The 17,297-nt window shown below is 48.0% G+C and overlaps 1 protein-coding gene across 1 annotated transcript; it reads right to left on the bottom strand.

The window, feature by feature from the left end:
* Window positions 1–446: 446 nt before the first annotated feature.
* Window positions 447–15,139, bottom strand: GSTO1 (glutathione S-transferase omega 1). The gene is made up of 5 exons (XM_078868864.1): window positions 14,976–15,139; window positions 12,667–12,775; window positions 11,125–11,350; window positions 3,845–4,053; window positions 447–2,840 (listed from the first exon to the last, which is right to left on the bottom strand). Exons 1-5 carry the CDS (start codon window positions 14,998–15,000, stop codon window positions 2,687–2,689), a joined length of 723 nt encoding a protein of 240 aa, XP_078724990.1. The 5' UTR covers window positions 15,001–15,139; the 3' UTR covers window positions 447–2,686.
* Window positions 15,140–17,297: the final 2,158 nt, after the last annotated feature.

Here is a 17,297-nt window from a genome sequence, read left to right as displayed (position 1 = left end):
GTACCAGGGTTAGGGCACGATCCCGACACGGTTATATCAGTGGGTGGGATCATGGGGCATGAACAACTGTGCTACCACTCCCCACACACACTCACATACCTACAACCCACACATACACAACCACACAAAACAGAAAAAGATCCCGCCTTAACAGATTGTTGGGCAAGTGCTTTAAGCGAGCACCTACAAAGGTTAACGCGGCACACAGAGGGTAGGTGGCCAGCACCACACCCAGTGGCGATGTTTACACACTGCACCATGTACTCGGTTGAGGCCGAGTCGATTTTGGGGTGGCCTGGGACTGATCCTTGAGCAGGAATCGAACTTGGGTGACCGGGTCCGTAGGGCAATATGCTGTTACACCACCGCTCCCCACACCCATTCAGACCTAGACACTGGATGTATAAAGCTTCTAAATCTGGCAGCTTGGGGCTTGGAAGATGTATTTTTGATGAGTCATTGGAGGCAGTAAGGAGCTGGAGAGCAGAGAGGGTAAAGGGGCTAATAAAGGCCCTTCATAAAGCGAGGCACTCGGTCATCGGCAAAAGGAGCAGTGAAATGTCTCAAGTCTGGTTTTGAACCAGAGAAGGGTCTCTTCAATGCCAATGGCTGAGGGAGGGCATGAGATGCCGCAGGGGGCAGCTACGGAGAAAGAGTTAACCTCTCACTCAATGGAGTTTGACGAGTTACTGGAGCAGAGAGAGAATATGTGGAAGGCAATGGAGTCAGATAACGGTCGCGAGACCGAAAATGTGATGTAAAATTTGTTGGCGATTGACAACGGCCACACTTAGGAAAGAGCACCATCAGTTTTCGTCACCCCTGTGGTCACAGTGGCGTACATAAATTGATGAGTGGAATTAAAAATAATCAATAGCCCTGGATGAAGTGCTCTCCACGCCGTGTTGATCACGTGGGTTTTTCAACCAGACTTCACTACAACGGTCAGTTTGCTTGGGTTATGGTCCGTGGGAAGGCTCGTACTAGTGACGGGTTGGCTAAAGGGTAGGTGTTATGGCTAGTCTCTTGAGGTGGAGCATATTAAGCAACACAACTGATTACATCTCCTCTCCATTGTAATCTGCAACCTTATCGGTTTTGGCCATGGTTCATTTCTAGTTTAAGTGCAAATATAGTGAATGGAGGGAAAGTGCGGGGAGGGGCAACATGGGGTTTGAATATCCTGCCAGGATGAGTCCACAGGTCACACACCACCCTGGAGGTTGTCACGTCAGCGATGGAGAAAATTACAGCCAAAATGTTGGGCCCTTGGCCAACATCATCCAGCGCACACCAGGCGCGCATGGCTCCAGTTCAGGAGCGAGCGAAAGGTTCCGATTGACGGACGTGGGGGCTGGGAACCCTGGCCGCCGCCGCCTCCGCCAGTGAAAGCGCCGGGGGGAAGCCACGTTCCCTACATGGCAGGCATCGGAGCCCACGGGGTTCGGCTTCACGCTCTTCACTTTGGCTAAACCTCATTGGCATCCATTAATAGGACGGTGTGCATGGCAGAACAGTCGTCTCGATCGATACCTGGCAGTGGTAGAGGGGCTTCCATATGGACAACAAAGGGGGGCTCCACGGTTAGTTTCGCAATGGGATCCACATAGGCGGTGCCATCGTCGCACTTTTCACCGCTGTCAACTTGCCCCAGTAAAAACCGTGCAAATTGACCTAGCACGTGGAGCTTTGCTGCCATGCATAAAATGTTGGGTTGATCCGAGTGTCGGCACGCAAGACCCCCTCATCGCCGGCATTTAGGGCGCTGGTGCCAGGACCCTTGTGTGGCGGGCATAAGGAAAGGAGGGACCCTTTCCCATTGCGACCACGGCGGCGTCACTCGCGCCTCCAGTCGTTTATATCGAGCATGCAAGCAAGGCCAGGCCGAGCCAAGCCAGGGCAGTGATAAAGAATGCTATTGAGCGAATTACAGAAATACAACACTCAAAAACACCGTGCTTATTTCCATCACAATTACACGAATCGCAGCAGGGGGAAGCTTTAAAACGGTGTGGGCCTCTCCCAAGGTTTGGCATGCAATACACACAATCGCGCGTTTGTTACAAGAGAACCATCGCCCGTGCCAGAGTTAAGGGGCTTAATTGCTCACGCAACACGGCTCCTGCTGGCCCATGGCTATGGACTCAAAAAGCCGCTGATTCAGTGTCGAGCGCTGCCGAGTTTGATCTTGCCCCTGAGAAGTTTGGGTGGGTTTGTGGAGGTGGGGGTGTGGGAGCCGAGAGCCACACACACTCATGTTCCCACACACTTAGCATGCAACTGTAGCGTTTTATAACCACAAAATGCTGGCAATATCTCGTCCGTCAATCAGTAGCCCAAACCATATCCAATCCCCAAACCTTATCGTGGCCATTAACGTTTCCCATTAATTTGCAATGGAGGTTCAGCCACCACCCCACCGCACACCCAAACTGAAAGTAAACCTCAAGCATAACCTATGAGTGCGCAATTTAAAAATACAATTTACTTGTACGGCAAAAAATATAAAGGAAGTGCGTTTTAACAAGCGACCATTTTAATTTCTCTATCTCCATTCCAATCAATGCAATTCCACCAGGAATTGTCAATCATCATCATCCTGTAACGAAGACATGGAGACCAATCTGCCCACAATGGGGTCGAGATGCTGGCGGTTGGGTCGGCAGGGCCTCCAGAAGCACACGCCCTACAGCCCTATGTCGTACGACTCCATGTCATTGGCTGCGTAGCGCTTTCCAAACTCCTTGTAGGTGTCCATGTCCATGAATGTCGCTATCACAGCCGCATCCTTCATCATGGCCTCCCACCAGGCCTTGAGACGAGGCAGCGCATCAAGCACCCTGCAGGCACAGACAGAACAGGACGGGCGATATCCAACGTTAAGATTGAAAGTAATAATAGGTAAAAAAAAAAGGATGAAACTATTATTCTTATATCGTGCTCCACATTTGAACCACATTTCAAGGCTGCGTTATTGCGTAATAACACATGACAATGCAAATGTAATAATACTCTTGGAGACGACTTGTGGAATCGGTCCTTTTATTTATTCCAGTTCACAAGTACTCCCCCACTGCTGGCAGGCAACGGGAAGTGGGCCAGACAGACCACAAGAGACGCACCGCCACGTGGCACTCGGAGCCCCGCTCGCGAGTGGCCCCTCTCTTCCTTCGTTCTTCGTCTGACCACGTGTCGTTCATCTCTCCCCTTATTTAATGCCTGGGTCACGTGGTACGCTCCAGCCAATCCTTGGTAGCCTGCGCCAAATCTTCTAGATTCCCCATCAACTTCCGGGACCACGCCCCTGACTTGTCTTCCCATTGGCTGAGGCCAAGACCAGCAGAACCAATCACCCTAGCTGGCACCCCTCGATCACGCCAGGGCCATGCTCCCAGGCTCTCCCCCCATTGGCTGTAAAGCAGGACCGGCAGAGCCGATCACCACGTGAGCCGGACATAGGCTCTTATTACACAAATGTCAGCATAAATATGCAGAATAAAACACTATTAAACAAATCGGCTACGGTTAACCTCATTGGTGATTGATATCTGAACCGGTTATAGCCCTCTGCTTCACCAACCCGCCACTGCCCAGCATGGTGAAATATGTTAAAACCACTTTTACGAATACGGCATGGGGAAGCCTTCATCCGATTGCCAGAAAAGCATACCTGATACTAAAGACTGCTTTTCAGGAGAAGCCTGCACTGGGTGAATCAATTAAAAACCGTACCCCACATGTATTCCCACGGGAAAAATGCCAAATCACCATGACGGAATATAATGTCCACGACCGTGACAATGTGACGTCCTCTTCTTACATCTCTGCGGTCAGCTGCACTCACCGCAGTGCGCCCACGGCGGGCAGCCGTTCCATCCACGGCCACACCATGTAGTCGGCCATGCTGGGCCGGGCACCACCCAGGAACGTCTTGCCCGAGGCCTGTAGATGCTTCTCGTATGGCGCCAGCGACTTCTGGAACTCCCCCTCCGCCTCGACGGCACTCTCCTCCTTCAGCGAGGCGCTAAAAATCTTGTAGAAGAGGCTCACCGTCTGGCAGCACGCACAGCGGGGCTCATTAACAAGATGGCGCCAATGATTGCCTTGTCAACAAATGAATGTGTGCCTAATATTTAACGGGGCGAGGGCTCATTAACAGTGTTTCCAATGTGTGAGAGACATGGACAGGTGTAAACTGCATATATTTGGGAAAAGCTATGTGTTTTCAGTGATTCACTTTACAGCATCGTGAGATGCGGTTTTCTGTACATGGAAGATACATCCTAAGTGTATTGCATTTGTTTATTTTTATGCAACTGTAGATACACAAATAGAGCCTTCTTCTTGGTTCTTTCGGTAAAGTCACGTAGAAGGGAAATAATAAAATAATAAAGACAGTGTCCGAATGATTCGGATGCTGTCTTTCCGACAGCCTTGTTCTTCACCTGAGGATGGCTGCTTGCGTTGTGGCCGAAACGTCGTGAGAATTTTATTTTATTATGTTTAATTTTTATTATTTCCCTTCTACGTGACTTTACCGAAAGAACCAATAAGATGAATCCCTGCAGTCACGAAAGCTTTAAATCGAAATTCAACACAAATAGAGGTTACTACATTGTTGCGCCAGCCACGGTTTCTGGAGTGCCGCTGAGCGCTGGGAGCCTCCATTGGAGGTTTGAGGGATACGTGACCGGGAGCGGGGAGCTCCGGCCTTGATACAGCAGGGGTCATGGCCGAGGGCGGAGCGAGGCCGCGACCAAGAAATAAAGGGGGAGCGCCGAGGGGATTCGGGCCTCGTATTGTGGTGATCAACTGGAAGCTCTTCGTTCTCCACTCCTCACTCGTCGCTCCTCGTTCGTCGTGCAGTCTGGACTGGGATTCGTGGGTCAAGCAGCATGTGTGCTGCTGAACCGTTCGTTTAGTTTAACTCATACGCACATAGCGATAGATAGCCACACCTAGCTAGCGGACTCAAGTGTTCATAGTTGTTTATTAAACGTGTTGCCTCCAACTTATAGCATGTGCGCCTCCGTGTTGGTTACACATTACACAATTATAAATTCGACTCTGGATGACAAAAGTTAAAATCCACCTACAGTAATTCCTTCCAAGTGGGATGAAACATCAAAGATTCAGTGCACGACGTAGGTCAGATACTATCCAAACTGAACACTTCAAAGGCTTGTGGTTCCGATGGTATACTAGGCATTGTAGGTATTTAGTGTACGTGTATGCACACGAGTGTGTAGGTGTATGTATATGTGTATGTCTGTGTGACTCATTGCTCCAAACACGCTGTCAGAGCTGACAATTCAGGCGGCTGTCTCTCTCTCTGGGAGACAAGTCTCAGAAAGTGAAGCCCACGCACACACACACAGCCAGGGGTGCAGGCTTACAGCATGTAACGCACCATCTGGTAGGAGGTCGGAGGCCCAAACAAACAGCAGCCAATGAGAAGAGCAGCGTCAATAAGTGAGATGAATAATCCCACCTCATCCATAATAGCTTTTTTTGGGTTAGATCGCGTAAATATATAAATGTGTCGTTAAACTAGCCACCACCCGACACAGCCAACTGTAAGGGTTGTCACATAAACAGAACTATGGGAACCTCATTTGCCAGTAAAAATATAATTGGTTTTTTACCCTCCTATCTGGCAACAAAACTGACACCTTTTTAAAAGGAGTCATGTTTGCATAGACCGCAATACCTGCAGTCATAATACAAACAAAAGAACATAACGTAGCCAATTCGTCACTAGTACAGCACGCCGGTGTGTTGGGGAGCCAAGTCACAACATTTAACATTTGAGTATGATGTTTCACCGGTAATTACAACTAGCTTCATCAGGCGACAGCCAGATTTGTGGAGAAGTCCACCTATTTAGTTCTTTATATAAAGGCGTAGATGTAGTGACCACACTTCTGCGTTCTTGCGCAAAGTGGGGGGGGGGGGGATTAATGAGTCAACGTACATTATGCACGCGCATTATGCGAGCCCATTTATCTTGTCCTTCCTGCCCATTGTGTATTAAAATAGCCATACCAACGGTAATCCCTATTGAAGTATGGTGGTCTGTATAGGCATGCATTTAAACAATGTATTATTTGATGATTCGCTTCCACGCAGCACTTAGTCGGTAGCTATCCGAACGGTTAATATTTTTTTTTTCAATTTCGATAGATTCTCGTCGTACTCAGATTGTAAATGTTGTGGCTTGGCTCTCCAACCAGGGGCGGTTTCTTCATTAGGGCGATTGGGCGACGCACCACCAATGTCATTCAATCACAGAGTTTCGCGAGCCGTTACTGTGCCTCTGGATATAGTCCAATCAGCGTCATGTCACGTTCTGTGGAGTACCGCCTCTTTTTGGGCGATTTCACTCCGGCTGAGAATCGCCCAGAGTGTTCCCATAGACTTACATTCAAAGATGTTTTTTATCGAACGGCGGGCGCTGCAATGCATTCTCTATGGCTTCCGGGAGGGCTCGCACTAACGTGCTTACGTCATCATACGTAAGCATGTTTCATCCAACAATATTATTTGTCGCCACCTAGTGGAATCTTTAATAAAAGAAACTGAGTGGATTGTATTAATAGTGAGTATAGAAACAAACAAGATGTATTGTAGGAGTCACTTTATTTTTCATTAATATTAAAGAAGTGAAGTTGCCTTTACATGTGTAGTAACGCTTATGACTCGTTCACACCGGAGTTGGAGGCACACTTGTTTATTTAACACCATACGTTGTGACATACACACTGAGGGGGTATCGGCCCCCTCACCCGTCTATCTGAGGACACACCTCTAGGCTAACCCTAGCCTGCCTCTGAGTCCTCCTCTAATGGGCTAGGGGAGGCTATCTTGGCCCGACACTGGTCAGTCGGGCCCGGTACCCAGAGTCCAGACCAGCACTGGCTCTGGCTCTGGTACCACGCCACTGGCTCGAGCCTGCGCGGTCCTGATAAGGACGGCGTGCCAGGGGGAGACCAGGGCTCTATCTAGGACGTCTTCCTCTTCTCTTCTTAGCTAACACCACACTCCCGAGCCCTTCGATACATTCCCCTTTTATACCCAACCCCTCCCTGAGGGGTGGGGCCCCGGGGGATCATAATGACCGAATCGACCCCCCAGGGTGTCTGGCGCGGACGTCGCAGAGGGCACCTGCTCGTGCACACATGTAGCCCCGCCTACTGTGTTTGTTTACCATAGGCTGCCATGCATAACGGGCTCTCTCTCTAACACCCCTACACATGCTTAAGCTGTTAATTTATCCATTGCATGGGTGGACCTTATCCTTATCAATCATCCAGACATTTGCCCCCCCTGAGAGATTTTGCAGGAGCCGCCACTGTCTCCAACACACCGGTGTGCTGTACTAGTGACGAATTGGCATGTTCTGTTTACATGACAACCCTTACTAGTTGGCTGTGTCGGGTGGTGGCGGGTTTTAACGACACATATTTACGCGATCCAACCCAAAAAAAAACTCTATTATGGATGATATTTGTCGCGAAAGCCTACATGTTAAACAATCCCACCTCAGGCTGCTGTAGTTGTTCTCCATGTAGGTTTATGATTATTATACTTTGATGTGCAGTTGCGAAGCACATGCCCAAATGCCTATATTCCAAAGTGGCTGGCAACTAACAGCAACGATGAGGGAATAGCATATAAGAACTAACACATTTCTTCAAACTGAGTGAGCTTAAACAAACTTGGGAAAAAGAGATGGTGGCAAGAAGTTATAAAGCATAAGTGAAAGCACAAATGATAGTATAGCAGATAATAAAAAAATTCCGTTAATATTAATAATGTCGACTTGTAACATGCTGCACAGTATTTACTCCCTCTTGAAGTGAAATAATGACTACGAGGAATAAGGAACAGCAAACAAGCGGGAAAGGGAGCCACGCTTCAGGCCAGTGTTACCAATTGCCCAAACTCTGCAGTCCTTTATATATTAAGATGTTTTCAGTCAATGAATGAGTGTGTATAAATGTATGAGGAAACCAGAGCACCCAGAAAAACGTACGTGTGTGAGGGGGCAACTAGAAAATTTAACAACATTTATGTCAAGAATCAACAATCGCCTCCAGTGCTGGATACAGGTGTGTGCTACCACAACTTGCTAAAACTGAAAAAGATAATTGGAACTTTGGAAAAGAGATAATATGGAGATAGTTCCAAAGATTAGCAGCGTGAGAAAACTAGATACAAGAGAAATACATTTCTGAATACAGCATGGATAAGAGTAAACAGCCACCTGGTTGAATGAGTCCATGATAATGGTTGAAGTGTAGTGACTGGGAATGTCACTGTGTGGTGCCTGGCTTGTGAGGCCACGGCGGGATGGATACTGTTGGGTGTACACCCCGCACACGGGGTGTAGTACCAGCCCTAGTGGGGGCTTGGGTGAGCGCTGGTTAAGCGTGATGGCCACGCACAGCGTGCAGTGCGGGCTCCCATTGAGAGAGCGTCAGCCAGCTGGGGTTACGTTGGGGGCATGATACTCTGGCTGACCTGGGGACATGTGACCGGATGATACTGGAGGGGGGCCACCGGTGGAGGGGGCTAATGGGTGGTCACGTGGTCCGGGAAGAACTCTCGAGAGCCCTCGGGCAAGGTCGAGAGAGATCGAGAAGGTGGGTGGAGCGAGAGGCGGAGCCAGCCAAAGCCCGACCCGATATAAGGGGGGGCCCTGTGAGGGGCTCGGGGTTCTTACTGTTGGAAAGGCATGAGATCCACATCAAGCTTGAAGAAGCCTCCAGCCACGCGGTCTGGGACCCAGCTTGTGGTCCGCACCGGGATAGTGAAACCGTGTCTAGTTCCGCCGTAGCGTGGTTAGTTGGGTGGTCAGCACCCGAGAGTGTGTTGTGTTAATAGCCTGGAGTGTGTTGTGTTAATAGCCTGGAGTATGTTGTGTTAATAGCCTTGAGTGTGTTGTGTTAACAGCCTGGAGTATGTTGTGCTAAGAGTTGAATAAAACATGTTGCTCCCAAGACAACGTCTGCGACTCAGTTGGACTCACTACAGAAGTATCAAGGAGGGAAGTTCATAAGAACATTGACCATGGTACTAGCAATAAAAGAGTGACAAGAAGGAAGTCAATGTACGATAATTAGAGTGAATGGAGTGAATCAGTGAGCGCTGGAGCAGCAATCCAGTAAACTGTTACAAAACAGATTATATTGAGCAGAGTCAGAAAGGATCTGGCAGCTCCACCCCTGATATAACATAGTCCAGCCTCGTCCAAAATTGTGATTAAATGAGCACAAGCCATCTCAAAGCGAAGCATCTGACCGTAAGTGGGCAGTGTGGCAGAATGATAAAATACACAACACGCACTTGGGCAAAAAACACGTGTCCCCATCCATTTATAGTCACACCCTTGGACCACATGGCAAACAAACGGTCGGTCGACCGGTACCAACGAACGGAGGTTGGCCTACTTTGTCTCGCCTGCACCTGTGTTTATACACCAGTCGATTAATAATTTTAGACAAGAATCAACCTAGGAGTGGCACAATGCAGTTATAAAGAACCACATTGGATCACCACTAACCTGCACGTGTGTCGATCCAAACAGCGTTTGTAGCTACACTATCCGAGAATGTCCACACGAGTTTGAAAGTTCTTTCATGAGAAAAAAACATAAATTGGCTAAAGGAGACCTGTGAATATCACGGGGGTTACGTTCTTGTAAAGTGGCGCAAAGGCCAAAACCACGATATTCAATACTTAAACCTCACCTAAATGATGGGGTTAGGTAAGTAAACTGAATAATTGAAATAAACATGTAAAAACCCGATACCAAAAACATTCCTAGAGAATAAATAGTAGTATAAATACTGAATAAATCCTGTACTTAGCATTCATGATGATGATCCAAAGCGGGTCTGTGTGTTTATCCGCAAGTTGGGAGCGGTAGTGTTACGGTTAGCTCGTTGCGCTATGAACCCGGCGACCCAAGTTCGATTCCCGCTCACGCCCAACCCTAGTGACGATTGTCTGAATCGGTCCTGGGCCTCCCCTAGATCGACTAAGCCTCAAATGAGGATCTGGTGCAATGTGTAAACATCGCTACTTGGAGATAAAGGCGGCCGGTCGTGGTGCTGGCCACTAACCCCTCTGTGTCATAGGTGCTGGCTCATAGCAGTTGCCCCAACAGTATGTTAAGGCTATATGGGGGGTCTTTGACTTTGTCTGCAAGATGCTTGCAGGGCAAAGGTTGAGGTGCCACTAACTGCCTCGTGTCCCTCGCGCGCCCCACCCCACGGTTCCAGCCAATAATACAGCACTTCTGGGTACAGTCTACCCATGAAACGCCAAAACTAACCCATGTGAACGCAAAATTGGTAGACAAAGAGGTTGCTCGCGATAGGTCTAAAACACGAAAGATAAGCCCGTGATATTCAAGGGTCTCCTGTACTTTTAACAAACGTTGTTACTGTGAACTATAATTCTTGAAAAATAAAAAAAACTAATTGCAGTGGAAGTAATAATGTGTTGGTGAACTAACAAATGGTCATTGACATCTTAGGACCGAAGTCTTGTGATGCAATTCACTCTGGGCAGTAGCGAATGGGGGTGGATAGGCGGTGCGCAGTTGTGCATGCATTGCACTGTGAACTCTGTGACCGGGCATCGATCGCATGAAACCCCTACTAACCAGCACAGGGATACTACCCCTATGACTGGTGCGGAAGCCTACATCCAGCAGTGGATTTAATCAAGGATGCAAGTTGTTTCTTTATTTGAATGAGGACTCATGCCTATAAATTAATTGTGCATTTGACCATAACTAATCACCTCCAGTCTAGCAGCATACATTCGAACAAAAGTGATATATATTTTTTTCTCCAACTATTTTTCCGTGACAATAGAGTCATTGAATCGATATGTATGATATTATTTCATCAATCGGATTGCCTGGCTATAGTTGATTGACATGGAAAGATTTGACTAAAGCTGGTTTCCGCAACTGTAAGTTATTCATTCTGGGGGATATTACATCCAGCATTGATTCTAGGATGGACACGGTAAATGGGAGGCGCCACAGTATTCGATAACTTAAATAACCGAATATACCAGCTCTTTGCGATGTTGCTCTTCCATACACACCTTGCCGAATCCCTCGATGAGCAGGCGCTGCTTGGCTTGCGTGTAGGGCTGGCCCCGCGGGTAGAGGGGCGGCTCGGGGTACAGCTGATCTAGGAGGTCGGACACCACCAGGGACTCTGGCACCAGCTCGCCGCTGTCGTTCTCCAGCACTGGCACCAGCCCCCCTGGACAGCGCTCCAGGAACCATGCCGGCTTCGCCTTCAGGTGGATGTTCACCGTCTCGTACCTGCCCACCAAGCCATGTAACAATGTGCAGCGAAAGTTAGTTGTCGACTAAACATAAGAGTATGTCAAAATGTTGCAAAAGACAACAATATAGACGTAAAACGTAATACAAAAATAAAAACAATACAATTATTCTTATTCCTGGTTTCATCATCTGAGGCTGCTTGATGCAGTTTCAAGTAACCCGTCGTATCTAACTGCTAAATTCACTTAAGAATTGATCCTCAAATTACCGGTAAAGTGAAACTAAAATAATTAGCGCATTTAAGCCTTGTACATGCGACAACTTAATTTGTTTGGCTATCTCGGGTGGTCAGGGATTTCACAACAAAAATTTGGCAATATCATTTCTGGACCTAAGCCAAAAATCAATAATGAATCATATCGACTGCAAAAACCTACGTGATAAATACAAATTATTAAAATACCAAAATATAATGAAAACACGAGCTGAGGAGATTGAAGAGGGATGGCAATAGCGCACAGGCTATCAACTACCACAACACCCAAGCGAATGAGGAGTGTGTTTATCTTTGGAAGCAGCAACCAGGGCACAAGAAGATAAGCAATGATTTGGATGGAGGTGGAAAGGTGATCAATTATTCAGTAATAGCGCTGCCTCCTATAATGCTGTTTCCTTATAATGCTCTTTGTCCTGGAAGAAAATTGCTGCGCCGATCAGCCCATATGTGGAAGAAAGTAGGCATGGCATTGCCCATAGAGGTGTCTCTTTGCCCGTACATGGTCTTGTGGAACTCTAATTGAGATTTATATTGTATTGATTCTGCTCAGTCGATCCAACAGCCACCTTTGAGTATCAATTGAGGGTTAATCACTGCATCGATTCATTGATAATTAATTAATCTATGGATCGAGTAATCCCATTGTTTAGTACTGCATAGTTTCCTGGGGCGACGTGTGTTTCCGGCAGATTGTGGTTATTCTTACGCAAGCTCGACCGAATGCACTTGTGAGTACGTAACTTATTGTATTATTTTTATGTTATTACCATTAAAAGTTATGATTTTTATTGATAAAATGCTTTCATACAGTATAATTATTAAGGCCATTACCGATACCCCAATGAAGCCCTCAAGAGGTAAAAAATTAAATCCCGGTCGAGAACACATCTCCATTGGAACCATGTTATAGTGACCTCCTATAGCGCCGTTTCGTACAGCGCTCCGTTGACCAATAACGCATCCTGAATGCTATTGGAGGTATGCCTGTACTGGGATATCGGCAGTGATACTATGATTGCTGTTAGATGGGATGTTGGCCTCCCAAGGCTGCCAGTGACGACATGTGTGTACCCACTCGATGCCCTTGGCTGCCAAGACAAGACGGGGCCTTTGGGCAAAGGGGCAGAAGCGCATGCTGTAGAGGCGCAGCTTTCCAGTCGCCACCGGTGCTGGCGCTGGGTCGCCTGCAGAGGTCGAGGTGTAGGAGAGCACAGTGACATGTGCGTGTTGAACTTCTTACGCACTGTACGTAATCAACCGCGCTAATCGGAGATGCAGATCAAGGAACCCAATGGATCATGGGGCCTTCAACGAGCACCTCTGATGGGTCTCCGAGCCACTGCATTATGCATATAGCTAGCTAGGTGCTTATCTGCAGAATTGTAGACCTTTAAAATTGACTCCGCATTAACACCGAATCCCAAAGAAGTCTTGATCTAGCTCTATGAGCCTCAGTCATTAACAATGATCCCGAAGTATCCCAAACGTGTCTTGGTCTGGCTCTATGAGCGTCAATTCATTCACAATGCACTCTCATAAAGCCAATCATGCCCGAGTCTGGCTCCATGAGCATTCGGGATTATTAAAAAAACTAAATTTTACGTGTATTGGCTCTGCGCAATACACGTATAAAAATATGCAGGACTAAAAATAAAATTCATGCTCGTTTATACTTATGATAGAAAACACGAAGCAATAATTACAGTACAATGCAACCACAACAGTGTTTGCTCTGAACTGAGTGATGCCAAAACATTCTGCATACCACCGACTCACTGGCGACAGATGCCCTATTGCTGTACAGAGATGGCAGTCACTTTGTTCATCAACTGTTGGATGAAGACCTCCCCCATGCAGTGTCACCCTTTAAGCGTAGTTTGACCATACTTCACCATTGCAGGTTAGTGTCGATTCGTGAAGGGGGAGGTGAGCAGGGCAGGTTCTGATCTCACTCACCACCGATGTTACAATTAAACAATGTATTTAATGTTATGCTAACTGGAGAAGTATTTACCGCGGATCCTATAATCTGTGGGACTATCCGCAATTTTACTCCTCTTATCCGTGGATAATAGGATGAATTTGCCAAATCAACTACTCTCTCTTATCCGTGGAAAACAAAAATCGATTAAATCGGCCCATAGCCATGTTACCGAACAGGTTAAGACGGGTGACTGCATTGCAGCAGAGACCGGGTGAGAGACTCGTGAAGGACGTGGCTGTCACTGGGCAGTTGGAAGCAATCGCCCTTCAGCAACGGAGGGCATAGGAGCGGCGCTCACAACAACGAGCGGAGCAACGGGTTGTTAAAGCACAGCAAGTTGGAACAGTAGGGGGCACAGCTGGTGGTGCATCTACCGGTCATCTCAGTCTGCCAAGCCGTGGCACCGACAGGGTCCGCCCCGTCACCTCCTGCCAGCAGCGAGCCTTCGACAATTCACGTGGCAGCCTCAAAGTGCACCTAGCCTGGCACAGGCGCCGTGCGGACGTCATCGTCACTTAGTGGCGGATGGCGGGTGTTGGTATTGATTGCAGTTATAGTTGGAAGGGGGAGAAGGCGGCCTTCATCCAGCAGTGGACTGATGGTGGTGGTGACGATGATGAGAGGCAGGGTCTAGTTTCATGTGCAGACAGTGGTGAAGTCGAATCCGCGCGGCTTGCACGGCATGAGTGGGGAGGCCTTCATCCAGCAGTGGAGCAACAGCATCACCTGTCAACCCCCTATCAGTGCCAACCTTATTACTGACCAATTCACACCTTATTGGTCACCCCGTGCCCCGTATAAATCTCAACGTTCATCCTACCATGAGGGAGAAACACAAACAAATAAGACAAAAACTAATGTTTTGCCCGTATTGTTGAAACGGCTGTACGCTGTATGGGCCTGAAAACTCAATTTCCCTGTACAACAATACGGGCCAAACAGTATGGGTTGACACGGTATGCAATTGGGGCCTTCATCCAGCAGTGGATCAACGAAGGGGGAGGTGGAGGAGCTACAATGAATGGCGAACAGGAACCAGTCGCGCCAGCCGGGACGTGACGCAACCGAGAGAGAAGCGACACCCCGCACATTTATGGAACTCTAAACACTGCGCCGTATAGCAGAGTCCTCGCTCCCTCTCACACCGTCACACGTACTCTCTCCCCCACACACACGTGTGTGGGGGAGAGAGTACGTGAGAGAGAGTGTGAGAGAGTACGTGTGAGAGAGTACGTGAGAGAGAGAGTGTGTGTGTGAGAGTGAGCGTGTGTGTGAGAGAGTACGTGAGAGAGTACGTGTGTGAGAGAGTATGTGTGAGAGAGTACGTGAAAGAGAGAGGGTGTGAGAGAGAGACAAACTCCCCCCCCCGCCCCGAACGTGTGACACTGCGCGGTACTCGCCTTCCCTCAACACCTTCCCCGCCATCGCGCCGCTCGTTGTCGATGGAGCGAGTGAAGTTACAGGAAGCCGCCACAGGGCGACCTGCGAGTTCTTGTGTCGCACACGCGGGCGGAGGTGGTGCCAACAAGCGGCGAAGACGGCGAACTCGGCAGAAACGCCCAGAAGCGGCTGTGGCCGCTCTCGACGTGGCCGGCCTACAACGTTGCGCAATGGCCGTGCACATTGCGCAACCTCTACCCCCCCGCCCTGACTACTGTTGACGTGCGGCGTCAACTCGTACGGGTTGTGCCCCGATTCATTCCTCTTGTGACAGGGAACTTGAGGGTGCAGGCCCGTACGGGCGTACAGCCGTTTCAACACGGGCAAACAGCAACACCACAAGCTTTGTGTTTCTCTTGTAGGTGGGGACTTTGTAGCATGGCGAGGACACTGATAAGGTAACGCTATTGCCTCAGGTGAAGTCCGATGTGGCAATGTAATAAGTATAACCCGTAAAAACAAAGTTTTTCACTATAAATCCTTTATATGCGTGGCAGCGAACTTAATATAAAGGATTTAAAAATATTCGCCTGTGGAGGACGCGGGGATCAATCCCGCGACCTTTGGCATGGGAAGCGAGGGCGCTACCAACTGCGCTACTCCGCCACGGCCTGTGGAGGGGTTACGCTCTGGGCTCTTATACTGTGACGTTCAGCCAAAGCGATGAATGAGTTCTATTTGAATATATGTAAAATATTTTTTTTTTGCCTAAAAAGTGTAAAATTTTTGGAATTTTTTTTCATGAACATTAATTGTCTGGCACAACGAGTCTGTGTGGAAAATGTCAGCTCGATTGGATCACGGGAAGTGGATTAAAAAACGAGCGAAAGATTTGCACGGTCCTAAGCAAGCACACAAGCAAGCATGCAAGCAAGCAAGCAAGCGAACTTAATATAAAGGATTTAAAAAGTGTTGCAACGATTACCCGGTGCCCACCCACGCTGTGCTGTCGTGAGAATTTTATCTTTTTTGTTTCGCTTGGTGGTTGTTGATTTTGCCCGAATCACGTGCTCGCACTCGCTCGTTCACGCAGCCGCACACGACCCGCGCGGTTCGTGATGTTTAAAAAAAACATCGCATTGGTCGATAACTCTTGTTGTCTTTAAAACATTTGTCACAGATCCCAGGGTCCCTCGGTCCGTGGCGTGGAGTTTCGTCGTGGGGGTTAATCTAACCTATATAATTATTTTTTTGTCTGTCTGTCTGTCCATCCGTCTGTCCGTCTCGGTACGCTCCCTTGCGGGGGATGTAACTCTCGGACCGTGGGGTTCGGCGAGATTAAATTTTGCAGGTGGGCACGCCCCCGGCCCCGCGGTAAACTTAGGCATTTCCGATTTTTCGTCTCTAAACTTTAAATCGGACCGATTATCGATTTAGTGCGATTTCTCTTTATTTATTTAGTTAACGCTTTATTTATTTATTTACTATTGCCGACCGTTGCGGACCACGGCAGTTGCCCCTGGCAACGGGTAGCAACGCATTCGCTGCGGGGTGGACGCCATTTTGAATTCCCGTTAAAAATATGTGCACGCATTAACACGCGACTCTGAGGTAAATTCATCAAAGTTTCACGTCCTCTTCACTCCCCCCCCACCCCAATGTGTGCAATTACTATTATAGGGTCGGTAGATAATAAAATTATAGCGATTAAACAGTATTATTGTAGCGCGGGGGGGGGGGGGGGTAACGGCCCCAGTACCCAGCCTCAGCCGAGTGGGCAATCTAGGCGAGTCCGGAGGCTCTGCACGGTACTAGGCCTCGACACCCCACCCGTGTCAAGCGACGACTTTGTGGTATAAACTCGATATACCCGGCGTTGCCCGGGGGGAAAATACATTTAAAATCTTCTGAAAACTTTAAAACATTACATACCAATGAAAATACAACTGTGTAATTACTTTTAAACCCGACGAGCCAAGAATCGATTCTCTGAATCGCGCAAAGGAATCGAAGGTTGTAGATTCCTTTAGAATCGGACGATTCCCGTTTACTATAAGTTGGTTAAAGTCGATATAAACTGCTACGAACGGGAAATATCCGGCGTTGACCGGGGCAAAAATGTAATTAAAAACTCCTGAAAACATTAAAACATAACATACCAATGAAAATAAAACTGTCATTCAAAATGTTAACCCCCAAAATGCCAGGAATCGATTCTTTGAATCGCACAAAGGACTAATCGAAGGTTGTAGATTACTTTAGGATTGCGCTGTTCCCTTTTAATATAAGTTGGTTATAGAGTTGATATGAACTGCTACGAATGGGAAATATCCGGCGTTGAC

This window comes from Lampetra fluviatilis, chromosome 26 (genome assembly GCF_964198595.1).
Source record: "Lampetra fluviatilis chromosome 26, kcLamFluv1.1, whole genome shotgun sequence".
Taxonomy (NCBI): domain Eukaryota; kingdom Metazoa; phylum Chordata; class Hyperoartia; order Petromyzontiformes; family Petromyzontidae; genus Lampetra; species Lampetra fluviatilis.
This window is presented reverse-complemented; position numbering and strand designations above follow the sequence as displayed.

What these genes read in the sequence shown, in the direction of transcription:
- GSTO1 (XM_078868864.1), bottom strand. Translation starts at nt 15,000, where the DNA reads ATGGCGGGGAAGGTGTTGAGGGAAG. An exon ending in TTGGCAGCCAAGGGCATCGA is followed by an intron (nt 11,351 to 12,666) that starts GTGGGTACACAC and finishes CTTGGTGGGCAG; the next exon opens with GTACGAGACGGTGAACATCC. An exon ending in TCATCGAGGGATTCGGCAAG is followed by an intron (nt 4,054 to 11,124) that starts GTGTGTATGGAA and finishes GCGTGCTGCCAG; the next exon opens with ACGGTGAGCCTCTTCTACAA.